We start from the raw sequence: 26,722 nt of genomic DNA, 5'->3' as shown, positions 1-26,722 counted from the left end.
CAGATTCATTACCTCATGTATGATCGTCACGTACCAGGTACCAGAAGGCACAAGTGCCGCACAGACCTTAATATCTTTTAAGTCTATGAACATAATTCTCTCTCTCTCTAGCTCATCCGTCTGGTCTGTCGGTCTCCCCACGCTTGGCAACCCGTGATGGTCTGCGGTCCTCCCTGCCCATCCATAGCGAGAACAAGGTGCTAGTCCTCTTCTGTAACTTGGTGGGGTCAGGCCAGCAGGCCAGCAGGTACGTAGAACCTGATCTTCTTCTCACGTGATGTCTGAGCTGTGCAGACACGTGCTTGGGAGCCCGTCTAGAATAATTCTAATCTGATAAAATCAAACATCTGGTCTCAAGATTAATTCACGAGGAGTAGGGTACTTTCTAATCAATATGTGGCAGACGTCACCCTTCACCATTAAGCATCGGAGACTTTGCTGTTAATTTCCGGAATAATTATTATGGCTCCCACTGCTATCATTTTGTACTGTATCGTGAGGCCTGGGCAGTGCATTAAGACGAGAGAAAAAAACTGGCTGTAAGAAAAGAGGAGATAAAATGACCACTGTCTGCAGATTACATCGTGGCCTGTCCAGAGAGCCAAGAACTGGGAAGTGATCAAAGTAGTGAAAGGGTCCAGGTGGTTACATAACAGGTGGTTACATAACAGACAAGACCAGATTGCTTTCAATGGTAGCCCAGATAAGACCCTTGAAAACTCTAACTCCTATCAAAGATGTCTGTACTGATAAAATGTTTGTAGAATTCATCTTGAATAATAAACTCATAAGGACATTGATAAAATACTGGGCGAAGGAGAGAGGAGGAAGGGAGAGAGGTTGCTTTATTAAACCAGAATAAAGTTTTGATTATTAAAAAAATTATGATGTAGGCTATATACATAAAAAAATTTGAAGCCAAAAAAATTGTAGTATAGTTGGAAGAATATATACTTAAATCAATGGAATGTAATAGGCTGAAGTACATTTAGGTATTATGTGATAAAATGGTACATTTCATATTACTAAAGAGTGAATGAATTATGTAGTATATAAGGTGGGCAAATTGATTTTATTTTATATAATCAATTTTTTACTTCTGCCATACATTCACATGTTTAAGTTCTAGATTGATTAAAAGGAAACCGTAAAATGACTTACAGATAATGTAGGGAAGTGTTTACGTCTTTTGGGCTGAGAGGACTATTTTAACACCTAAGGCAGGCAGGAGGCTATAAAGGAAAAGGCTAACGTTTTAGACACATTGAATATTTTAAGCACAAACGAGAAAATGTATTTATGTCACGTGACAGGCAGAGGGCGCACAATCCATGGTATAAAAACTCCGCTTGGAAATCAGAGAGAGAGATACTCTTAGTAAAACGAAGCACGGGGATTCACGCCAACTCACAAAACAAACACAAGCATAGGGCTAAAATATCCAGCTTTGTGCGTAGTAGAATAAACTCCCATGGTAACAGCAAGAGGCTGGTCACCTTTCGGATCATGGTGAGAGAGTTTTGAAACTTGATAAGGCTCGTTCTGGGCAAGTGTTAAGAGAACGGGGCACCTGCCTCACTGGTATGCGGGTGTGGCTTTTCTAGGGCACGACCAGCTTTGAGCTTGTATTTCCACTTCTGGAAGTTTATCCCAAAGAAATGAGCTGTCGTGTGCACCCAAAGGTGTATGCGCAAGAACACAGAGCTCCCGCCATAAGCGGGCACTGCTAGAATTAAAAGATGGGCAGTGATCTGAATGCCTGTCCGTAGAGGATGAGGGGAGTAAACCCCCCACAGGCAGCACAGTCCCTTTGCTGCTCCAGACCCTAACAGCTTGGGTTTGTGCTGACTTTGCCAAGTTTATTCAACATTCTTACCCCATTGGGTCTTCGTACAACCTTGCGTGGTGCAGCCACAGGACTGCTGGTTGGTGATTTGTCTCGGCAGTGCCCGTGGCTAAGCCGGGACTATGGCCACAGCCATATCTGCCGATCTGGGCACTCTGGGCTCACCGTGAATGCTTGGGTCCTGGTGCACAAAACCTGGTGCACAAAACCATCAGGGTGTCTGCTGGACCGACTTGCCTCTGGATTAATCTCTCCCTGTCTCGCTTCCCTCTGGCTCTGGTGTCCTCTGACCCTGTTGCAGGGGAGAGAGTCTCCCAGCTGGCCCATTGTTGGCAGCCATCCATTTCCATCGTCACATCTCTCTCTGGCTTTGCATTTCTGACCTTTCTGTATGCCGCGGCGTGTCCTGCTGCAGCGAGGTTCTCTGATGGGCAGCCTCGAACGGTGCTTGTGCTTAGCTCGTACTCAGTGAAGAAGTGTCCCTGTTGAGCTGTGTTGGTCTTTCCTTTGCTGAGTTAACCTGATCCCTTTACTCGTTCAGGTTCGGGCCACCTTTCCTGCTGAGGGAAGACAGAGCCATTTCCTGGCTCCAGCTGCAGCAGTGCATTCTCAGTAAGGTCCGCTGTGTCATGAAGAGCGAGGCCCCCATCCAGGTCAGTGTGCATTGTGGGGGACAGAGAAGGGGGTAGGGATCTAGGAGGAGCTCGGGGTAGAGGGCATTTGCTGTTAAAGAGGGCGTTCACACTGCTGGATAAAACAGCTTTGGTCTTGGACAAGGAGGTCACCATCCCATGGCCTGTGCTTTTACTCTTCGCACCATCACAATGCCTTTCATGGGCAGAGCCCCTTTCTCATTAAATCTTTAAAGACACCACTGGGATAGCATTGACATAGTTCTTCTCTGTTTTCTACATTTATGGCTTACCTGTGTTTTTTTCTGGAGCATAGTGAATTACAGTAAACTGTAACTTACACGTCTGCATCCAGAATTTCAGGGGACTTGAGGTCTCACCTCTGTGGAAAATGGAAATGGGTGTCCAAATGAGAACATCTAGATATTAAACTAATTTTGTCTAGTGTTTTTTTTCCTGTTTTTTTTTTTTTTTTTTAAGATTAAAAACTCAAGGCAAAACACCTTTTTTTGCCTTACTCCTTTATTTATTCCCAGGTAGGTAGTTAACAGATAAACCCAACACACACTAAAACCATTCCCTAGGGTATCAGAAACCATTCCTGTGGTTCAGAAGATGTTGACATTTGGGGGGGGGACAGGTCAGGAGCCTCAGAATTTAGCTTCTCAATGTGAGAACTTCTCAGAGGTGATTTCTTCATAATTCATGCTCCTTCCTGCTGGTGGAAGACCATACATTTGATTCAGGAGGTACGACAAATAACATTTTGTCAAAGACCTTCTCTACGTTTGTACCAACCTGTATCTCTGAAGGATTTTTTTGCCGTGGTGCCCAAATTAGAGCCTCTAACTTCCCTCTAAATAGGTCAGAATATCTTCTAATAATAGCTCCAGGCCTCTGCAAACCTTGTCCTCCTGATCTTTGCAAGTGGATGAAACCACTGTTATGTGAACTTGGCCTTCCCTGTGCTCCGCCTTGTCACAACGTACATCTGCCTCTGCACCTCTCTGGGGTTTGCAGAAACCCGTCAGGCAATCCGTGGGGCCAGGAGAATAACAGAGGCCACCTCCCATGGAGTATGGGTGCCTTTCTGCAGACTCTTTGGTCAGTGTGGGGATGGGCCTGATTTTCTACTGGGAGAAGGGTGTTCTAAATGGTGGTGGGGTTCCTAGAATAGCCCACGCACTTCACCCATAAGGCTTTCGTACCTTAGAAGATCCTGGCTAGGTGTGGTCATCATTGAATGCATTCAGAATTCTCAACCTGGAGCTCGAGAGAGGAAAAGGAGTGAAAGTTCTAAAATGAATTTTCCTAGCTAGGGATGGAAGACAGGAGAATGTCTTCCAAAAATGACCAGTTTGCTGGACACGTTGAATTTGTTTTGAATCCTGAAAAGCAGGGGTTTATCACTGTCAAGACATTTTCTGTTGTCACTCTGTAAACTTGCTTTGTGTGCAGACAGAGAGAAGGCATCTCCATGCGGTTTCGTGCCTTGATTGTGTGGGTCATGTTGCTCCAAACAGCAAGGCTCAATTAGGAAAAAGAGCACCCCCACTCCCATGGCCAAACCTCACCATGCCTAGATTTAAGAAACAGTCTCCTTAGGAAGTACACCCTTCTGGGGCCACCCATGAATCAAAGCCTCTGGAGACAGCTTGCTTCCCGCCATTGCCTTTGCCTTTGTTGAGGCTGTAGGTCAACTGGAATGAGGTTATGGTCTAGTCGGGTATGGACCTTACCAGTGTCCCCTTGCTCCTCGCACATGGGAGCTGCCATGAGGAGGAGGTCACGGTTGTCTGAGGGTGTGTTGGGTCATGCCCACGCACTGTCGGTCTTTCCTGGAATTCCAGTACCCTCTCTCTCCCCTCCTCCCCTATCTGAATTCAACCTATAGCTCACCAGTGCTTTGTAAGTACTGATGTGTCTACCTTTGATCACTGTCAGAATTTGGAAGGAAATTTCATTGTTTTTCTGATTAAAGCTAAGCTCATCAATGACCATTTTAAGAATGTATTTGCGAGGCACCTGGGTGGCATAGCAGGCTAAGCGTCCAACTCTTGGTTTTGGCTCAGGTCTGTGATCTCAGGGTTGTGAGATTGAGCCCCACGTGGGAGTCTGTTTGGGATTTTTTTCTCCCTCTCCTTCTGTCCCTCCCCGCCATGCATTCGCAAGCTTTCTCTCTCAAATAAATAAATAAATCTTAAAAAAAAAAAAGGACTGTGTTTACTTAAAGATTCCATCAATTATTTTTAATGGTGGTAAAATATACACATTGATTTTAGCCATTGGTAAGTGTGTGTTAGTTACAGTCACGATGTTGTAAAACCATCACTGTATCTTTACCCCAAATTTTCAGCATTTCTACCAAAACTCTATGCCCATTTAACAACTCCCTGTCCCCCAGCCCTTAGCCTCTGGTCACCCCGATCCCACTTTCTGTCCCTAGGAATTTGCCTGGTCTCGGTATCTCATGAAGCAGAATCATACGGTGTTTGTCCTTCTGTGTCTGGTGCATGGTATTTCCGAGGTCAGCACACGCTGGGACATGTGTCTGAATTTCCTTCCTTTTTAAGGCTGTATAATATTCATTGTGTGTGTAGACCCCATTGTGTTTATCTACCTGTCAGTGGACACGTGGGTGGTTTCCACATTTTGACTCTTGTCAGTAACGCCACTTAAGGTTCCCTTCAACTTCAAAAACGTTAGAATATTTTTAAAAACATGCATCTTTGAAAACATAGGCAGTATTTCGTTATGTGGCTTATTTTGAAGTATATAAATACTCCTTAAGCATTTGGGGTGTAAAATAGACACTAGCTTGCTTTTAGATCCTTGCCTTGTTTTGGCCATTGGGTGATGAGGATAATCCTCTTTAAGTCAGGTAAAGGATCGTTACTGAACGGAGTGATTTTTTCCTTTGACTGTGCCAGCATCTCCAATTAAACATCAGGATTTAAAAACACTGTTCCTCGTTTGGGAAAATTTAATATGTTAAACAGTGTTAGATTGCTATGTTACAAGTGTTACAAGGTACAGTGTGTATCTTTTTTTTTTTTTCTTAAGGCGGGGAGGGGCCGAGGGAGGAAGAGAGAGAATCTCAAGCAGGCTCCACGCTGAATGCGAAACCCAAAGCAGGGCTCGATCCCGTGACGCTGAGATCACAACCTGAGCCGAAATCAAGAGTCAGACGCTTAACCGACTGAGACACCCAGGCACCCCTACGGTGCACATCTTTTTTAAAAATTATAATAAAAATTTTAAAAAGGACCTTTATATCTGTAGGTTTTGAATACTAATTTTTAAAAAGATTTTATTAATTTATTTGACAAAGAGAGAGACACAGCGAGAGAGGGAACACAAGCAAGAGGGAATGGGAGAGGGAAAGCAGGCTTCCCGCCGAGCAGGGAACCCTATAAGGGGCTCGATCCCAGGATGCTGGGATCATGATCTGAGCCAAAGGCAGACGCTTCATGACTGAGCCACCCAGGTGCCCCACTGAATACTAATTTTTTTTTCTAATTTTTTTTATTTTTTCAGCATAACAGTATTCATTATTTTTACACCACACCCAGTGCTCCATGCAATCTGTGCCCTCTACAATACCCACCACCTGGTGCCCCCAACCTCCCACCCCCCCTGAATACTAATTTTTAAGGGAATACTCAAAATAGGCTATCAGCAAAAAGGGTGACGGTCTTTGGGTAATTTATTTTGCCCTTGAGAGTGTCAGTGCAGTCCATGCGATGCTGACTTACTTGCTCTGTTTGATGTCTCCTCAGAACCCGGGATCTCTGTTCTCCGTCCGGGTTGTGGGGCTTTCTCTGGGCTGCGGCTACTTATCCCCGCAGGACAGCCATCCCCTCTGTCACTGGGCAGTGGACAGGTAAGGGGGGTTAAGACAACAGGTGTCCTTGTATTTGACCGGGGTCCTTAGAAGTTCTGTATCCGTACATTGATTATCGCATCTGCTCCTGGTTCCTTGCCTCCCGGTTGTTAGATCCTTGGACACATTCTGTGCTCTCAACTCTTAAGTCTACAGAGATGCTGCGATGGCCACCTTGAAGATGAGGGGACACTGAGGTTCTCAGAGATCAGTTAATCTGCTCATACTTTTTTTTAAAAAGATTTTTATTCATTTATTAGAGAGAGCACAAGCAGATGGATGGGCCAGAAGGAGAGGGGGAAACAGGCTCCCCACTGAGCAGGGGGTCCCATGCGGGACTCAGTCCCAGGACCCCGAGATCATGACCTGAGCTGAAGGCAGACGCTTAACCCACAGAGCCTCCTGGGTGTCCCTAACTTGCTCCGACTTACATAGCTAACGGCCCAGCCTGAATGTGAACCCATTTCAGTCTGGAAGAGAGACCCAAATTCCTTCCGTGAGCTCATGCTGCCAAATTCAACCAGAATGTCCCATCTAGGGTCGGGAAGAATTCTGCCGCGGAGTCTTTGGCTCAAGCTGTAGAACACTATGTCTGTGATTGCGGGGTAACGCCAGTGCCCCCCCCCGCCCCCACCCCCCACTGCCACGGCTTTCCACCCGTCTTGGCTCTGTCGGGGGATGCACACAGGCTGTAGAGTAGCTGGGGCCGGTTTTTCTCTGTAAACTGTCTAGTACTTCTGGTCATTTTCCCCACTGACACAAAGTTGCCAGTAAACATCTCTGACTTTCTGGCTGGGCCAGCTGAACTGAGTGGTATGATACATGTATCATACAGGTATGATAATATGATATATCATAAGAAATATGTCATTGGTTAATACAGGTATGATAATATGATATATCATAAGAAATATGTCTTAATATAGGTATGATAATATGATATATCATAAGAAATATGTCTTTGGTTTTGTCGTGGAGAGCTCGTAAGACCCTTGGAATGCTTTCCGCGATCAGTGATAAAGGTGTCTTATTCTTGCTCACAAGCCCCTTTCGACCACACCCAAGTTTACACTAATGATGAGATCATTTTTGAACCTAAGGATGGGGCCAGGTTACCAGGGGAACCAACCCTGTGATTGAAGGTTGGAGCTCTCCTTCCCACCCAGAGGCCTCGGGAGGGGGAGGGGCTAGAGACCGAATTCACTTCTAGCGGCCAATGATTAATCAAGTGTGCTGATGTGAGGAAGCCTCTCTAAACACCCAGAAGGGCCGGTTTGGGGAGCTTCCAGGTGGGTGAGCACACAGAGGGGCTGGGAGGTCCGGTGGTGGGCCCAGAGACGGCATCGAAACCCTGCAGCCCTCCCACACACGTCGCCGTCTGCCTGTCTTCATCGGCTGTACCTGATTCCTGAGTTACAGCCTTTCATAATGAGCTGGCGATCTAGTAAGTGAAATGTTCCTCTGAGGTCTGTGACCTGCTCTGGCAAATTCATCAAACCCGAGGAGGGGGCCCTGGAAACTCCCAGCTGCAGCCAACATGTCAGAATACCCAGATGACAACCCGGACTTGTGGGTGGTGTCTACACTGGGAGGGGGCAGTCCTGCTGTAGGACGGAGCCCTTCACCTGTGGGGTCTGATGCTGACTTCGGGTAGATGATGCTGGAATTGAGTTGGTTGCTTGATGGTGTCGACAGAAGGCACACATTGGAACGGGCGTCAGAATCCGAATGGGAGGATTCTGTGAGGAATGTGAGGAAGGACCCCTCCCTTTGTAAAAACCTACCTGCAGGTAGGGCATAAGCCCGAAGGTTCTGTGTCCTGTGTGCTGTCCACACCCTCTTTGCTCAGGACCCACTTTACAGAGTTAGGGAAGCTGGAGAAGTGTTGGCTCATCCTGCTTGGATCTGATGGGAAAAGGGAGCACAGGGGTTTGTGGGGGCTCTGAGAGAGGGCCCCCCCTTGCAGCACTCTGGCTTCAAAGTAAATTCCACAGACTGATGCCTGCCTGTCCGCTGATTGTCCCCGGCCCATGACCGAACTGGAGAGGAAACACTTAGGTGGGTTAAGGCAATAGGTCAGGGCCATTGAAAATATGACGAATGTATAATCATTTTACATTCTCTATGATAATTTTTTCAATTGAACTTTTATTTTGTACCCCCATTATTTTTGTTGTATTCTACCCAAGGATCCGTCTGTAATGGTTTAGAAACAGACCAACCAACGGGTCTTTGGCCACAGGTAGTTTGAGAAGCCGTGGAAGGTGGGCCACGCTCAGGGAAGGCCTCCCCCAGGCCACGGCCCTTGTGGTCACGCGTGTGTGCGCCCCGGTCCTGGTTCACACTCCGATTGGTCACTTGAGTTTGGGACATCTGTCCTGGGCTTGGAGGCCCAGCTTGGGGAAAGATGTCCCGAGCTTTCTGACGGGCTCCTTGTTCTCCCCTCAGGGCTCTGCACCTCAGGAGGCCGGGAGGCCCTCCCCATGTCAAGCTGGCAGTGGAGTGGGACAGCTGTACCAAGGAGCGGTGAGTGCAAGAATGGGGCGCCCATGGTCGGGGAGGTGGACAAATCACGGGCCCTGCGGCCACAGATGAATCTGGCCATGCCCGGCCTCCCCGGACATGCCCGAAGGCATTGATGCTGTGCAGTCCCAGCCTCTGGAAGACCCTCATGACCAGCGTCTATAGGGAAACACTGATAGTGGCTGCGATCATGACCGTGCTGAGTGGCGGTGGCAGTAGCGAACACGTGTGTGATGTCGGCCCCGCCGTAATGCACAGTTCCTAGATGCGCGAACAGAGGCACAGAGCGGGTACGCGGTTGCTCAGTGTCCCACAGCTCGGGGTGGGATTCGAACCCAGGCTGCCTGGTGCAAGTCTGCGCTCTCAGGCCCTCTCAGCGTGGCCGTGCCTGTCGCCCCCCGAGTGCACGTGGCCGTATTCTGGAAAAAGCACACGGGTCAGCCCAGCAGGTGTTCATGACTATCCCCCCTGCGGGGTCCCTCCGGGAGATGGCGGGGAGAGCCATCTTTGCCTGCGAGGGTCCTCCCCCTGATGCGGCGATCCTCGCTGCTCTCAGCCTGTTCGGGAGCCTCCAGGAGGAGCGGGTCCAGGACGCGGACAGCGTGTGGCGGCAGCAGCAGGCCCACCAGCAACACAGCTGCACCCTGGACGAGTGTTTCCAGTTCTACACCAAGGAAGAGCAGGTTGCGCGGCTGGGACTGTGGGTGGGCCACGGCTCCGTGGGCCCGGAAGGGGGCGCTCGTGGACCGGAAGGGGGCTCCCGCAGGCCGGAAGGGGGTGCTCACGGACCGGAAGGGGGCGCTCACGGTCCCTGTGGCTTCTTTTCCAGCTCGCCCAGGACGACGCGTGGAAGTGCCCGCACTGCCAGGCGCTGCAGCAGGGCATGGTGAAGCTGAGCCTGTGGACCCTGCCCGACATCCTCATCATCCACCTCAAGAGGTTCTGTCAAGTAGGTGAGAGGAGGAACAAGCTGTCCACGCTGGTCCAGTTTCCGCTCTCCGGCCTCAACATGGCTCCGCACGTGGCGCAGAGAGGTGCCGGCCCCCCGCCTGGGACGGGCCCCTGGCCCCCCTGGAAGCAGCCGGCTGGCCTGCCTGCCGGCTACCCACTGGACTTCCTGTACGACCTGTACGCCGTCTGCAACCACCACGGCAGTCTGCAAGGTGGGCATTACACAGGTGAGCCTTGCCTCTCGGCTCGTGGCCACCATGGTCACGCATCGTGACCGGGGCCCGAGCTTGCAGCTGCCCCCTGGGAAGAGGTCTCCTGGAATGCCGAGCTCCTGCGTGTCTTGGGCTCACGCTGACCCCTGGTTGCATGCCAGGCACCTGCCAGAGAACGGGGGATGGGGGGTGGGGGAGGTGGGGTTGGGGGGTTGGGGGTACACACGCAAGTTCCCCTTCAGTGCAGACTCTGTGAGTGGCACTGGAGCTTCCATGATGAGTGACAGGAGTGCTGCCCTCATGGCACTGCAGTCTAACTGCAGACCCAGTGAAAAGACGTTTGTCGCTTTGGCTCTTTGCCTGCCTGGCATTACAGAGGGTGTTTGACCGTGTCTGTGATGGAGATAAGGCCTCTCTGAGGAGGGCACCTACAGGCCCAGAGCTCAAGGAACTAGCGGGGCGGATAAGGGGAGGAGGACCATGATGGGAAGCACTAATAGTATATGCAAAGGCCCTGGGGCGGAGTTAGATGTGTTTAAGAAATGATGCAAGCCTGTTGTGGCTGAAGTCTAGTGACCCAGGGCTGAGGGACACAGATGAGGCTAGAGAAGTAGATGCCACATGTAGGCCATGGGTGAGAGTTTGGGTTTTTTTTTCAAAGGGTATTGGGAAGCCAGTAAGAGGCTTTAGGCAGAGGCCTGAAGACACTATCTAGTTTGTGTAGCTGTCCTCGATGGAAACCAAGTAGAAGGGATTAAGGATGGGAGTTGGAATCCCAGTTGCTAGGGCTCCGGTGAGAGATGGTGTTGACTGGGACTCAGGAGGGGACAGTCAGGGTATTTAAGATGCATTTTGCAAGTAGGATCAGTGAGACTGGCTTTTGGACTGGGGGTGGGGGAAGGGAAGGGAAGGGCAAAGGTGAGCCCCTAGGTGCCTGGTTTGGAGTAGCACAGGGTTCAACCAGCTGTGGCCCATGGGCCAGATCCAGTCCAGCACCTGTTTCTGTATAGCCCATGAGTTTAAAAAGGTTTTTACATTTTAAAAGGTGATATAAACAACAACAAAAGGAGAATCTGTCAGGGACCGTCCAGGGCATATGTGACCTGTAAAGCCTGAGCTGTTTGCTTGTGGCTCATTACAGAAAAGTGGGCTGACTCCGCTTTTGTGGGTTCTGGCTCATTCACTGAGACGTGGAGGGAAAGGAGAATATTTTGTCGTAATTGTTTAGGAAGTGGCGAGAATCCTATTGATGGGCTTTTTCCTAAATGGTTTTTTTTTGTGGGGGGGGTCTTAGGCAGGAGGCGTACCATAGTTCCAAATGAGTTTGGTTTTTTTTGCATACTGACACAGATAATGCATTTCAAAACTCCTCGAGGACCCGTGTAAACATTGACATTATTGTCTGGCTCCATAATTTAGGGCTCCCTATTGTTGGAGATTCTGCCTTAGCGAGGGCTACAACATAAGGATTCAGCTTCAAGTCATGGCACGCTTGTCTCAGTCAGCATCAGGGAGTGTGACAGATGGACTTTCTGACTCCACAAAATTTATTTCTGGCCAAAAACGGACCAATTTTTCTCATTCAGTTACAAACATGTCCATTTTTCAGCTCTGCTTGTCTGAAATGCCTTTCTGGTTTGGTTTGGTTTGTTTTTGGTTTTGTTTTGTTTTGTTTTTTTGTTTGTGGGGTCGGGGGATGCCAGTAATTGGCACTTGGGGTTTGGACCTTTGCAGCCTATTGCCGGAACTCTCTGGATGGCCAGTGGTACAGTTACGACGACAGCACGGTGGAACCACTCCCAGAGGACGAGGTCAACAGCCGAGGGGCTTACATCCTGTTCTATCAGAAACGGAACAGCATCCCTCTCTGGTCAGCCAGCAGCTCCCTGAGAGGTAGGTGTTCACAGTTCAGGAAAGAGAGGGGAGCTAGGAGGGTACTCGGCCGAATGACAGGGACCAGGACAGGGGGATGCATGGGATCTGGCATGGGGAGCTCCTCCTGCAGCACGGAGATTTGGGCATGATGGGCCAGTGTCCCGTTCATAAGTCTGTGAGATGGACACGGTGAAACCCGAGAAGGGGAAAGGAACAATACCAGGTAGCAGGTTACTTTCGGCGGTTTGGGGGTTTCAGTTTTCCTGTCTGTCCTTGGGCCAGACTTTAATTTTTTTTTTCTTAGATTTATTCTTTGTTTTTCGAGCCAGAGACCCAGAGCACAAGTGGGAGGGGCAGGAGGGAGTACCAAGCAGACCCAAGCACCAAGTACCAAGCACTGAGCGCAGAGCCCCACACGGGCCCCAGCTCATGATCCTGAGAGCGTGACCTGAGCTGAAACCCAGAGATGGACGCTGTGCCAACGGAGCCCCCCGGGCACCCCTCGAGCCAGACTTTAATTACACTTGTACACACACTTGTGTTCATCCTGTTAGGAAGGGCAGGGTGGTGGTGAGGGACTCGGGGCCTCGGTAACAAACATAGCGCCTTCACCATACCCAGTGACATGTTCACCAGACAGCCTCAAACTTGGCAGTCTGGAGGGGAAAAAAAGAGGTCAGAGTTGATCTCCTTAGGTTATTCATCTCACTCGCAGTCCTATCCTTATCTTTGGAACGAGAGAGCTTTTTTTTTAAAATACTCATATTTTCCTCCTAATAATCACCAGAAGGCTGAATTAAACCACAGATGCCCCCAGAGGTCTGAATCCAAGGAAGCGTGCTGCCTTTTGCAGGAGACAGAATGAATGAAAAACGTAGCCTGTTTAGACAGCCAGAGTTGGTGATGAAAGTAAGGGGAGGAACAGCATTTCAGGACCCAGCCACGCCCTAATCTCTGTGCTGGAATGCCTTTCCCTACATTTTCATCTTGGTCGCACGGCAGAGCTGTCATGGGGGCTCTCCTCTGGTCCTCCTGCTGCTCTGATTCTGCAGTCCCAGGGCTCAGGTTTGGGGCGGGGGGGTCCTTCTCCGGGACCACGACCTGATGGGGCCGGGTCCAGCCTCCTCCCTGTGTTTACCCCACAGGCTCCACTAGCTCTACCTTCTCTGATCACTGGCTCCTTCGGCTGGAGAGCAACCACAGCAGCGCCCGGGGAAGCCTGCTTTCCTGGAGCTCCAGCCCTGGCCCCTCCCGGCCCCAGGAGCCTGACACTCCCAAATTCACCACCAGCCTCTCTGATCAGGAAAAGGGTATGTCCTCTCATGTCAGCCAGATTGGCTGCTTTTTATTTTCCATTTCTGGGACTAAGTGGCTTGGGTGTAAAGACTGCCCATCTCTCTTCTGAAACCAGCCCTCAGCCTCCCTCTTCCCTGTCCACTGCCCTCCAGCCACAGGTACGTTCCCTCTTGGCTCCCTGCGGCCTTCTGTCTAATGGGGACGGCGATGTGTAAATGCATTAATGGCATGATGAGAAGCAGGGACCGGGGGAAGAGGTAGATCATCGGAGGGACAAGTTTTCTAGGCGGGGGTGGGGTGGGGTGAGATGTCCCCATCACAGGGATGGGGGCAAAGGTGGGAGGCCAGGTGGAGGGCTGACCGCAGTTGTCCCGGCTAGATAGTGGCATCGGCACTGGCATGCTGGGTAGAGGGCGGTCAGATTCTGGGTGTATGGGAAGCTAGAGCTAATGGGGTTTGCTGCTCTGGGGCATTAGGGAAGGAAGGGAGTCAGAAAGGACTCTTGGCTGAGCATCTAGCCAGGTGGCCGGCACTGCAGGTTGTGAGACGGGAGAGGGTGAGGTCCATTTTGGAGGGAAATTTCGACATTGTCATTTCAAGACCCCTGTAGGACTTCCAAGTCGGGATGGTAACCAGGGGAGGCTGTAAATAGTTGAGACCCCTCAGCACGTGGATGGCATCAAAAGCCCAGGGAAACTGGGAGGACAGAAAAGAGGAGAGCCTGATGCCACGCCCTGCAGCTGCCACCACATCCGGCGTTGGAGAGCCAGGGGTACCTACAGAAGCAGAGTCTTTCTGGAAAAATGCGAGCATGCGTGCACCCGCGTGCCTGAGTGCGTGTGTCTGTCGTGCAGCCTGTGCGGTCCTTCCCTCGGAAAGGAAAGCAGCAACGTGCTCTGTTACTTACAGTTTCCATGTTTCCCATTGGCTCCAGAATTCATTGCTAAAATAAGGTTATGTTTTAAGGAAGTTTGACATATATATGGAAAAGTGCATTCATCACACACGTCTATCAGATGAATTATAACACATACACGCTCACGTACCTATCGTCTGGTGAAGACATAAAAGGTCCGGGGCCTCCCCCACCCCCTGGTTATCTCTCTCCAGCATCACTGTCTCCCTCCTTTCCGGAAGGGGCTACCATTCTGACTTCTAACACCATAGATTCCTTTTGCCCCCTGTGGGAACTTGGCCTCAGTGGATCCCTGCTGTCCGTACTCTTTCCCGTTAGGCTTCCTTTGCTCAGCGATCTGTGAGATTCGTGTATGCTGCGTGTAGCAATGTTTCTTCCACTTCGTTCCATGGGGTCCGAAACAGAACAAAACAAAATCAACCCTCAACCAACTGGGACACAGAAAGTTCTCCGCACAAAAGTTTAAGTGTCCACGAGCGAGTGAGTAACAGACAGACATCATCTGTTGAGTGTTCATTCTGGTCAAAAGCCAAAAGCAGGGATTTGGGAAGAAAGCAAGCATGATGGGTGGGGATGGGGAGACCCACCGCCTCCTCTCCGTGGGTTCTGAAATGGACCTGGGGCTGCCCTGGAAAGTTCAGCTTGATCATCAAGGGAAGCACCTCGAGTTACAGACGGAGAGATTTTTCAGTTGTTTGGTGACTGTCCAGAAATCCCTGCAGGTTTGCCAGGGAGCACATAGGAGTGGTCCTCTGTGTGGGAAGTGGGCTGCCGTCCTTCCCGGCATCTGCAACACAGTGGGTGAGTCCACTTCCAGCATCAAAATCTCCTACCTTGTGAGAGGCGTTTATGGTTAATTTACACATTCTGTTGTGGTTGCTTTTTGGGGTCGTTTCTGGTTCGGGCTTGGTTCGGTGTTTCTCAGGGTTTGGCATGTTGGTAGACGAGTAGGCAGAACATGGATAGGAGCGCCCCTACGTGCCAATGACGTTTGTCCAGTTTCCTTAGAATGCATTTCTGTGGAAGCAAAATGTTTAATGCAGTATGTTCGGATTCACCCTGTCTGAGCACTCCACTTCCCCTCTCATGATGGACATTTAGGGTCGCATCTGGCAAACAAGAAAGGCCTTCTTTTCCAAGCTTGCCCATCCCCATCAGTGTGAGCCTTGGGTGAGCTCATAGATCGTCCGGTTCTGTCCAGTGCCGTGGGGCCTCGGGCCACTTCTCACTCCTCCCAGGCACAAAGCCATTTCACACCTGCGCACCCCCCCCCCCCCCAGGAGGCCAGCTTGCGAGATGGCCCAGCTTCTCAGCCTGGTGCTCAGACAGCGGTCAGGCCCAGCATTCGAGAACCGCCCCCCCCCCCCCCAGAGAGACAGGGCTAGGGTATCTCAGGTCGTCACCCGCATCTCCAGGAGGGTGACATGAGAAAGCTGAGCCTCGGAAGTCACCAGTCACCGGCTTGCCTCCTTGGAATAGGGCTTAGGGCTGCATATAGACATCCCTCCATGCCCCCCCCCACCCTCCCACACCCCGCTCCACGGCTGCCTGGTGTAAATTGCAAAACCAAGTTTATTCACGTGGCCTCGGCGATAGCCTGGCTTCCAAAGGGAGTGTTCCCTCTTGAGGTTTGACTGAAATGGTGATGGGATTTTGGAACCTGTTGAGACGGTCGAATCCAGCCTCGTTTTCTTATTTTCTGGCCTGGGCAGGATCTGACTCCAGCATACAGGTTTCGGTGGCGGTTGGTCCCGTGCCCTGTCCCCATGGGTTTGGGGGAAAATTTTGTCACCGTCAAAAGGAATACTCAGGTTGTCTGGAGAGGAACACGGACAGCTGGGGAGTTCTGTCTTTCCAGTAGCTATACTGTTAGATTTCGAAAGGCATTTTAATCCATTTATTTATTTTTCTAAGATTTTATTTATTTATTTGACAGAGAGCATGCCAGAGAGCACAAGCGAGGGGGAATGGCAGAGGGAGGGGGAGAAGCAGGCTCCCTGCCAAGCTGGGTAGCCCAACACGGAACTTGATCCCAGGACTCTGGGATCATGACCTGAGCCAAAGGCAGACGCTTCACCGACTGAGCCACCCAGGCACCCTAAGTGCATTTTAACCGACAGCGATGGACCCAAGTTTTGTGGGGACTGTAACTTCTGTCACTGGGGACCGGTGTAGGGAGAAGCTCTTCAGGAAGGAGGATGTGATGGGGCACCTGGGTGGCTCAGTGGGTTAAGCTTCAGGGTCCTGGGATCAAGCCCTGCATCTGGTTCTCTGCTCAGTGGGGAGCCTGCTTTCCCCCTCTTTCTCTGCCTGCCTCTCTGCCTACTTGTGATCTCTCTCTGTCTAATAAATAAAATAAATAAAATCTTTTGAAAAAAAAAAGGAGGATGTGAAAACACCTTATTTTTGCAAATTTTATTTAAAAAAAGCAAGACCCTGTGAAAAACAGCGGCTGGGGCCCTTCGCAGAAGTCCCCCGACCCCCAACCCCGCCCCGATGCAGAAAGGGGCCCTGGGACTTCATCCTTCCAGCAGACGTGCTTCTGATGATAAATTATCCCTGTGGTTTTTATTGGGCCTTGGAGACTGTTTTTCATTTTATCAGTGCTTTACCGGTCCAGACTGTGTTATTTCTGGGTTTTATTTCCATTTTGAAGGTTATCTGGGAGTTTCAAGCATTTATGATTTGGGGGGAGGTGATATCTCCCTTTAATTCTTTCTAATTTTATGGATTGTGATCCCAAGAATGTGGTTTTCAAAAAGCATTCCCTCATTTATGACCAGGTTAAGTACACATTCATTATTTTGTCTCTCTTTTGTGTACGCATGAAATAATATCTGTTGTGTCCTTTGGAGGGATATGAGCTTTGTGTCGTAACTGCTAACTGAGGTGCATTGATTTTGGGATTCACTTCACCTTGTCTTTAAATTGACTTTATCAGGGACTCCCTGGCTAGGAAGGAAGTCTAACTATTGCAACCTTCCTATGTGGCCGTGTTTTTAATCAGGTATCTAGAGACTTGAATAATTTCTGCTTTATATTTTCTCTGCTTTGTTAACAGGTGTTTGTAAGCTGATGACTGTTAGGTCTTTATAAACTGCCTGTTTTCATTATAATGTGGCTCTTTATCTAGCTTGATGCTTTTCATCTTAAGTTCTACTCTGTCAAGGGGCGCCTGGGTGGCTCAGTCGGTTGAGGGTCCGACTCTTGATTTCCGCTCAGGTCAGGATCTGAGGGTCATGGGATTGAGTCCCTTGTCCAGCTCTGGGCTCCATGGAGAGCCTCCTTGAGAGCCTCTCTCTCCTTCCCTTGTGTCCCTCCCTCTGCTTGTGCTCTCGCTCTCAAATTAAATACATAAAATCTAAAAAAGAAAATTCTATCTTGTTCAAGATTAGTTGTTCTACCCTTTCCTTCTTTCTTTTTTTTTTTTTAAGATTTTATTTATTTATTTGACAGAGAGAGATCACAAGTAGACAGAGAGGCAGGCAGAGAGAGAGAGAGAGGGAAGCAGGCTCCCCGCTGAGCAGAGAGCCCGATGCGGGCCTCAATCCCAGGACCCTGAGATCATGGCCTGAGCCGAAGGCAGCGGCTTAACCCACTGAGCCACCCAGGCGCCCTCCTTCTTTCTTTTTATTTGCATTTGTCTGGTATCATTTTGCTATTATCCTTTGCTTTAGGAATTTTTCCTTTGGAGTTAACTTTAAGTGGTTTCCAGTAAACAATGTTGCAGTTTTATTATTTTTATTGTTATACTTTTAATGTCAGAAATTGAGAGCCTGTCTTAAAGGGGAGCATTCAGTCCATTCATACATATTTTTTATTTTTTTATTTTTTATTTTTATTTTTTTTTAAGATTTTATTTATTTATTTGACAGAGAGAGATCACAAGTAGGCAGAGAGAGAGAGAGAGAGAGAGAGAGGGAAGCAGGCTCCCTGCTGAGCAGAGAGCCCGATGCAGAACTCGATCCCAGGACCCTGAGATCATGACCTGAGCCGAAGGCAGCGGCTTAACCCACTGAGCCACCCAGGCGCCCCTCATACATATTTTTTAAAGATTTTATTTATTTGCCAGAGAGAGAGCATGCACAAACGGGGAGTGGCAGGCAGAGGGAGTGGGGAAGCAGGCTCCCCACTGAGCCGAGATCTTGACGTTGGACTCAGTCCCAGGACCTTGGGATCATGACCTGAGCTGAAGGCAGATGCTTAATTGGCTGAGCCACCCAGGTGCCCTGTGTTCATTCATAGAATTTAAAGTAACAAAATAAACTTGATTTTGTTTCATTAAAATATTTTTTTCTTATTACTGTTTCTTTTTTCTTTTTTCCTTATTTTTGCTGAGTTGATCATGTTGCTCTTTGTTCCTTTTTTTTCCTTCGTCTGGAAGTTCTACCCTGCTTTTCCATCTAACTCATTGTCCCTTCTTCTTTTCTTTTTTTTTTTTTTAAAGATTTTATTTATTTACTTGACAGAGATTACAAGCAAGCAAAGAGGCAGGCAGAGAGAGAGAAGGAAGCAGGCTCCCTGCTGAGCAGAGAGCCCGATGGACCCTGAGACCATGACCTGAGCCGAAGGCAGAGGCTTAACCCACTGAGCCACCCAGGCGCCCCAAAATGAGCACTTTGAAATGCTTTTAAGAGTTCCCTCTGGTCTGTTTTAGGAGCCCCCCCTCCTCCACTTTACTCCCTCCCCTGTTAGATTCTCAGGGATGGTCCAGCCCTCGGTTTCAGGCTGTGAGCGCTGAGCCTTTCCAGATCCCACACATGCAAACATTACTTTGTAGCCCCATCCTGAGACCCGACGGGGGTACGTGGTACATTTGCGGCAGGCTCTGCGGAGCACCCCGTCTGTCTTCTTTCTGTCCTCCTGCGTCTTGAAGTCTGGGTTCTGAATCTTCAGTGTTAGGTCAGAGTCCTTTCCAAGGGTGGGTGACACGCCCTCTCCCTCTGCAGAGGAACGGGTATTTCCTTGGTCTGGAGCCTGGGTGGCCCCTTGGCTAGTTGGAAGACTCATTGGATTTGAATTCTTCCTCTCCAGTGTCTGTAGATGTCAGGGTTGCAAGTGAGAAGCCTTTTTTTTTTTTCTTTCCTTCCTGAGAATCATTTGTTCTTTCTCGCTGAAAGCATTTGCGAGTCTGTCTTTGACCTTGGAATTTGGAAATTGCTCCTGTATGTGGCTAGGTCTGTGTTTTTATTCATGTACAACCTACAACCCCCAGAGCCTGACCATCCGCAGACACAGCTTTTCTTTAGGGGAACTGTTCTTTTGTTTAATTATCATCTGACTTTACAAATTCCTGGTATTTGCCTGGTGGGCCCCCCAGATCCATTTTCTGATCTAGCTTTTCCCTCTGATTTTTCTGTGTCATTTGGTCTAAGGTGTGAGATGCTGCTTTCTCTTTATCTTTTCAGCCACTGATTTGAGTCTCAGCAGTGACCCTGTGTGCCTTCAGTGCATTTACTGCATCTTAAAACCTAGACGACCTTTTTTCAGCCCTCTCTTGTCCTATACATGAATCTCCCCGAGAGCTCTTTTTCTCTGTTCTTCCAGTGGCTCTGTTTCTTTGGGGCCCTGTTCTGATGGTTCTCACGGTTCCGTTGATTCTTTCTATCTATCTATCTATCTATCTATCTATCTATCTATCTATTTATTTATTTGTTGGGGGGGGGTAGTGCACAAGTAGGGGGAGCAGTAGGCAGAAGGAGAAGCAGGCTCCCTGCCGAGCAAGGAGCCTGATGTGGGACTCCATCCCAGGACCTTGGGATCATGACTTGAGCCAAAAGGCAGGCTGCCCAACCAACTGAGCCACCCAGGTGTCCCGGTTCTGTTGATTCTTATTCTCCGACTCCCAGACCTCCTTCCATGTGTTGTTTTTTTGTTTGTTTGTTTCTGCCCACTGGGGCTCCCTCATTCTTGGGAGTGATGGAAGGGGCTGTGGCCTTGGCTCCCAAGGCAGCCCTTTCCCCCTTGCCAGCCTCATCCTACTGGCCTAGTCACAGAGATGGAGGAGGCTCAGCCATGTATCTTGTCCTCACCCTCTAGGGGACCAGAGGACAGTCAGGGGGTCAGGCTTGCCCCAGGTTGCCTCTGCAACCAGAGATGAAGATGTCTCCAAATACAGATGGGGGCAGAAGATGAAAATCCTTAGTGGAGAGCCTCTTCTCCCTTGGTTACAGCCTTGGTGGTCTGTTTGCTGCTTCCCTGACCCACCAAGCTTACTAGTGCCACAGGGCCTTTGCACTTGCTGTTCCCGCTGCCGGCATGCTATTTTCCCCCAGTCTCCACACGGCTTCCTTCTCCCTTTCCCTCAGGTCTCTCCTCACTCCTCTGTCGCTGACCACACTACACCCCCTCATTCTTTGTCATAGCTCTCAGCACTACATTCCACGATAGCAAACATTGTTGCTTTCTGGCAAACCCCCTTGGGGACAGGCACTTTGGGCTTTTTTTCCCACAGCTGTATTCCCAGCACTGGAAATAGCCCCTGGCACCCAGCAGGTTCTCATTACGTGTCCCTTGACTGCGTCAGGGGGTGGCTCTAAGAGGCACAGTGGAAACCCTTGCACAGACTGAGACCAGACAACAGGACCTGGAGGCTGGTCCTGTTGTAGGGGGACTAAGGATGGCTGGGGGGAGCCTGCCATTGCTCACAGCACGCACCAGGAGGTCAGACTGATGCCTGATTTCATTAGCCAAGGTTGCAGAGTCACATGGGAACAGTTAGGGCATTTCTTAGGGCAGCATCTGTCATTCCCAGAGGCACGGTGCAGGTGGGGCTGCAGGCGGGGGCTGTGCCCTCCAGTTGCCCAGTGGCCATCTGTGTGAGGAGACCTCGTGGGACCTGGGAAGCCCATCAAGCAGGCCCTGGGGCTTCTATAACCTTCAGGAAGGACTTAACTACTTAGGTCTTCCGTGTGGCTTAAGGCTCTAGGCCCTCCTGGTTCTCAAGCCGACCAAGCATGAACAAGGCCACAATTCCAGGGTGGGGAAGAACCCTTACTTGGGCATCTCTGAACGCCACCTCTGCCTCCAGCTCCTGGCCTCCAGGAGGTCCCCCCAGGGACGAGCAGGAGGAGCAGCCTCCCCTCCCCCAGAAGGGAGAACTCTGTGAACAGTAAGCATCAGCATGGGCTCTTTCTTGTCCCTTCCGTCTGTACACCATGCCCACCTCGCCTCCCCTGCTGCCGTCTGGAGAAAGAGGAGGAAGGGCTCACGTGGGCATCTGCAGTCCCCATGCAAGGGAGCTGCAGGGGTGACATGGGCTGGTCCCCCAGCCTTTCATCCAGGGAGAGGGGCCGCACTGCCAAGCCACCTGCCAGGCTGCCGGCTGTGTCCTCTTGTCCTGAAAAGCTGAAAGTCACAGCTTTGTCCTCTGAATAAAAGCTTCCCTTTCTACCCTTCCCAGGGTTGTGGGCTAAAAACATGGATGTCTCAGACCCCAGGATGGGAACTTAATGGGGGAGCAACAGGGTCTATCAAAATTAAAGGCTGTAAGCTATTTTGGGCGACATTATGTCTCTTGCTGACCGATCTGAGGAAATGCTTTAAAGAAAATAATACCATGTGAAAAAAAAATTATTAAAAGCCACCAGAATGGCCCAGGCCAGGTAAAATTCCCCAGGAACCTCAGATGCTGTCATACCCCTCTGGGCACCAGTGGCCACTGGGCTCTGCCTTCCCATCACCTCTTCCCCGGGAGCCTAGGTGGTGGTGTGTCCCCAGCCGGCATGCCCTGAGGTATCGCCCGTCCCCTAAGAACCCTGGGTCCCTCTGCCTCGACTTCATCCCAGTTGGCTGTGCTGACAACAGGGGTGTTGTATGGAGGAGGGGTAGGGCTGCTCTCTTGCTCACCGGTGAGTGTGTCGGCTGTGGGCCAAAGGCTGTGCGGTTGGACGTCAGGTCTTTGTTGAAATGCACGTGACTGTCCCTGCACCCTGTGGTTCATGCGGGTGGAGTTTTTTTTTTCCCCCTCCACAATGACAGGCGTCTTAGACATCAAGGCAGTATAATGGTACAGTGACCAATGACTACGAGTTGTTTTACCTTTTGCATTTATTATGTTAAAATACACAGAACGAAGTTTATCATTTTGACCATTTTAAGCACACATTTCGGGTGTTCGCATCGATCCCTGTGACTTTTTTCATCTTATAGATCTGAAAGTCTGTCCATTTCACAGTAATGTGACACCCTCCCCCTTCCCTTTGCCCTGGCCACTACCTGTATACTTTGTGTCTCTGGTTTCGACCCTTCTGAGCTCCTCATGCGGGGAAATCATGCAGTGTTTGTCGTTTTGGGACTGGTTGTGGAGGTTGCTCAAGACTCCATATGAATTTCAGGATGGATTTTTTTGATCTCTGTAAAAATCCCCATTGGGATTTTGGTGGAGATTGTGCTGACACTGTAGATCAGTTGCTTTGGGTAATGTCATTTTAGCAATATTAAGCTTTCGAATCCATGAACATGGGATGCCTTTCATTTCTGTCTTTAATTTCTTCTTAATGTTTGTAGTGTTGTACAAGTCTTTCACCCCTTCAGTTAATTCCTAAGTATTTTATTCCTTTTGATGCCATTGTCAATGGAATTGTTTTCATAACTGTTTCTTCAGAAAAAATATACAGCCATGGTTATCTGTGTATTCCCTTTAGAAACAGTAAGATTTAGGAAAGAATTAAGAAGAAAATCAACCATACACAGCATCCCAGGGCCCCCTCGGTGCCTTGTCACTTTAGTGTTTATCACTCCAGACGTGTTCATATGTTTTCACATGCATGTATCACACACACGCGTGCAAGTGGGATCACACGGTTTTTCTAGACTCTCATTTCACATTACACATCAAAAATGTGTTTCCAACTACAGACAGGTGCTGCGAAACACACAGTGAAGACAGTAAGTGGCAGCTCTGATAAAACTCAATGCACATTTATTTTTCAGCCCAGGGTAGGATATCTGAGAGTCTTGCACTTGAAAAGTACAAGCACCTAATTTGACTTGGAAAAGGAGGGACTTTTGCTGAGCATTCTGCTTTGTGCAAATACTCAGCTATAAATGAAAATGATGTTCTGCCGTAGGGCTAGATGCCTCCAAGACTGGGCTTGACCTGGAGTCTGGGCTGTCTGGGCATGTAGCTCCCTTTTTTGGCACTGGCTTGCCCTGTGGCTTCAAATAGGTAAATGAATTCCATGGGACAGCGGGTGCACATGAGTGCTCCCAAGAGCTAGAACTCTGGGGTCCTGCGTGCTGCTATGTCTCCGACCCCAGTGCTGCCTGATGCATCAGAGATCTCAACCCATGTCTGTTCGACGACAGGCATCATAGTCACTCAATGCACCTGGAGGGAAATTTGGGCACTGATGTTCTTGGTGTCTGTTTCAGGAGGGTTGACGTCCAAGCCTTTGGTACGGGGCATACGAGGTCGAAGCATCAGCATGAAGGAGCCCACCCCTTCCAGAGCCAAGCAGGGGCCCTTCAAGACCATGCCCCTCCGATGGTCTTTTAGACCTAGGGAGAAACCCCTGGGTGCATCCGTTGAGCTGGTGGAGTACTTGGAGTCCAGGCGGAGGCCCCGATCCACGAGCCAGTCCATCGTGCCGCTGTTGATGGGTGCTGCTGGCGAGGATGTGAAGTCAGACGCCGCCGGCTCTGCTAAGGGCGAAGAGGGTGGGCGAGCCACTGAGAGGGCACCGGCTGGAATGCCCTGCCCCTCGAGCCACGCCAGCCCCTCTGCAGCCCCCAGAGTCCCAGATGGTCTAAACGCAGCGAGGAAAGCCAAGGAACATGAAAGTCAGGAGATCAGGCTCCCCAGACAGTTTGACCTACCCCTGGTGATGATGCCTTCAGTGGGGACTGAGAAACGAGCCCAGCCCGAGGGCCAGAAGACTGCGAACTGCGATGGAAGTAGCCAGGCAGGGAGCCACGGCAGGGTACCCTCCCCAACCAAGGAGCCTCTGGGCCCTCCGGTGTTACCTAAAAACAGCGCAGACAACCGCCAGAATACCTTAGCCAGGATGAGGGCCAGTGTGGAGGCCAGAGACCCTGAGGCAGACAGATTCCCACAGGGGACCCTCACCCTGCTGAGATCTGTGTTTTGGAAGAAAGAGCATAAGCATAACAGGGCGGAGGCGGCCCTCCGTGCGTCCCCAGTGTCCCTGGCAAGCGGCAGTCTGAGCCCGGCTGTGGATGAGCACACCCAAGGCTCCTCGCCTTCCTTCCAGATCCGAGAGAGCCTGTCCAGGGCGCCTGCCAGCTGCCTGGAGAGGGACGTCTGGTCAGCACCCAGCTCTCTCCGCCTCCCTCGCAAAGCTGGCAGGCCCACAAGGGCCAGTGCCCTGGGCCCGTCACAGAGGACAGTTTCCGGGGACCACACGCCTGTTGGCACCTTGCAGAAGGTGAAATACCACACCCTTTCCTTAAGCCGGAAGAAAACGTTACCTGAGTCCAGTTTTTGATGGTGTGTTCCAGTCCCACCCCCCCCCCCCCCCTTGCCAAGCTGGTGAGCCTCGAGACAGAGCAGCTGCAAGAAGCTTGTGTTGTGTCAAGAGTGGGCTTTCCGGAAGCCAGTTGTCTTGTGACCCCTGAAAATTAAAAAAAAAAAAAAGGGTTTTTTTGTTTTGGTCCCCGCCTCTAGATATCCAACATAGCATGTCCAAACCTTCCTGTACCGTTGGGTGCTTCATACGCGTCGGCCACGAGATGGTGCTGTTGAGTCAACGTTACCGGTCAGAGCAAGAAGGAATTTGTTTCCCTAATTCCCTGGCCTGAGGACACACTGGGGAGAGAGATTCCAACGTGGCCCAGTTTGACAGCATATAACCCTGCAGAGAAGCCTTGTAAATAGGAGCCTAAGACATCAAATTGGTTCTTGCCGCTGGCTTCTCTTTCTCAAATCTCTAAAGCTTCTCTGGGATAAAGCCTTCAAGATGCCAAAAACCGTCATATAGTGACCTTCAGGCAGGATTCGGGGAGAGATGGAACAGAAGTGATTGGGATCATAGGAAGATATTTAATATATAGCAAAATAATTGTATTACTGTTTTTCAAGGTATTTTAAAAAAACTATTTTGATACTAGGAATAGAAGTTCTCTTTAAGAAAAAATGAAGTATGAGATCTATGTACAGTTTTAATAAAAGCCCATCAGTGAAACATGCAGACGGCTCTCTGAGTTATTCACGTTTAACAACTGATCTTTTTTTTCCCCCCCGAAGATTATAATTTTAAGTTCTCTCTGCACCCAGTGTGAGACTCGAATCCACAACTCTGAGATGAAGAGCTGCCTAAGCCGGCCGGGCGTCCCTACCAGTGATCTTGTTCTGTTCCCGCTGCGCCGGCTTGGCTCCGTGCTGTCGATCTCAAAGTAGTGACCTGAGTTGTGTCTGAAATTTTAAATAAATTGACTTTGCTCTCTTTAAAGAAATGGGAGTCCCCTCAGGTCTCTGTCTGGAGGGCTCGTACTTAACAAGGTCTGAGAGTCTGAGTCTGTCCCCACACACTGGTAGTCGACTGTCCCGTTTCCTTAAGCTTTATTCTCTCCTTTCTAGCGGCTCTGACAAATATCACGTCACTAATTCTTACTGGGAAGCTGCTACACATGACCCTGGGTCTGTACTTAGTCTGTTTTCTAGAAATACTTCCTCTCCGATGGGAACCAGTTGTACAAGACATTAGACTCCAGAAATTAACTTTTCTTCATACCTATCGCGTGACTCATTAGTATGTCTCAGCTACTTTAATTTTTTTTCCTTAAGGAAGAAAGAATGAGGTGTTTTTTTTTTCACCCTAGTGAGAAAGACTACTTTTTTTTTCAAGATTTTATTTATTTTAGAGAGAGTGAGCAGGGCGGGGGGGGGGGGTAGAGGGGATAAAACTCAAGCAGACTCCACTGAGTGCGGAGCCCAACCAGGGGCTCAATCCCCTGACCCTGAGACCCTGAGATCATGACCTTAGCGGGAATCAAGTCAGATGCTTAAGCGACTGACCCAGCCAGGTGGCCCAAGAAAGACTGCTTTGAACCACAGTTCCGAAATAGGAAAAGCTCAGAGGACCCAGCCACTTGGCCCCACAGGGTGACATGGAAGCCAGAAGACCCGTGTGCTTGCATTTCAAAAGGCATCAAGGTTCTCAAGTGTGAGTTGACAAGTCTCAGGCAACGTGCACCACACGTGTGGTCTTGGGCTAGGGGAGTCTAGGAATCCTGCTATTTCTGGTTCTTTCTCCTCTGGTGGTGCTCATTTGTCATCTTTGGCTCCCATGCCCTTCTAAGGTCAGCCTCCCTTCCTCAGTCCTCTTGGGGATTGGGTGCTGACTCAGATGTGCACCCTCTTGGCTTCTCCCCTAGAAGGGGAGAACTTTTGGGATTCCCTTGGATACCATGAGCAGGTCCCAAGTGTTAGTGGTGGTGTCCGTAATGTACCACGGGCTGGAGTGTTTTCCCTGGATGCCAGACTTGGAGGGTTAGTAAGAGAAAATGACATATGGACCTTGGTGGCTATGTTTGCCATCCCAGGTCTTCCACGGGGATGCCCGAGACCGCTGGGTGTCTCCTTCCTGAGCCTGCTTTTCCCTCTGTAGGAACCTGGCAAGAAAGGCT

General features: G+C 49.9%; 1 protein-coding gene across 5 annotated transcripts in view; it reads left to right on the top strand.

The window, feature by feature from the left end:
- USP43 (ubiquitin specific peptidase 43) overlaps window positions 1-25,181 on the top strand; it is a 51,537-nt gene extending 26,356 nt beyond the window's left edge. For 4 of the 5 annotated variants that reach the window (XM_047707612.1, XM_047707608.1, XM_047707611.1 and 1 more), the window contains exons 7-15: window positions 112-247; window positions 2,388-2,499; window positions 6,258-6,361; window positions 8,810-8,887; window positions 9,441-9,567; window positions 9,714-10,062; window positions 11,782-11,940; window positions 13,068-13,232; window positions 23,510-25,181. In XM_047707612.1, the coding sequence (XP_047563568.1) occupies window positions 112-247; window positions 2,388-2,499; window positions 6,258-6,361; window positions 8,810-8,887; window positions 9,441-9,567; window positions 9,714-10,062; window positions 11,782-11,940; window positions 13,068-13,232; window positions 23,510-24,582 (2,303 nt within the window). In that variant the 3' untranslated portion in view covers window positions 24,583-25,181. The remainder of the gene's footprint in view (window positions 1-111; window positions 248-2,387; window positions 2,500-6,257; window positions 6,362-8,809; window positions 8,888-9,440; window positions 9,568-9,713; window positions 10,063-11,781; window positions 11,941-13,067; window positions 13,233-23,509) is intronic. The other variant, XM_047707609.1, reaches the window with a different exon arrangement.
- The last annotated feature ends 1,541 nt before the right edge of the window (window positions 25,182-26,722 follow it).

This window comes from Lutra lutra, chromosome 16, assembly GCF_902655055.1.
Source record: "Lutra lutra chromosome 16, mLutLut1.2, whole genome shotgun sequence".
Taxonomy (NCBI): Eukaryota; Metazoa; Chordata; class Mammalia; order Carnivora; family Mustelidae; genus Lutra; species Lutra lutra.
This window is presented reverse-complemented; position numbering and strand designations above follow the sequence as displayed.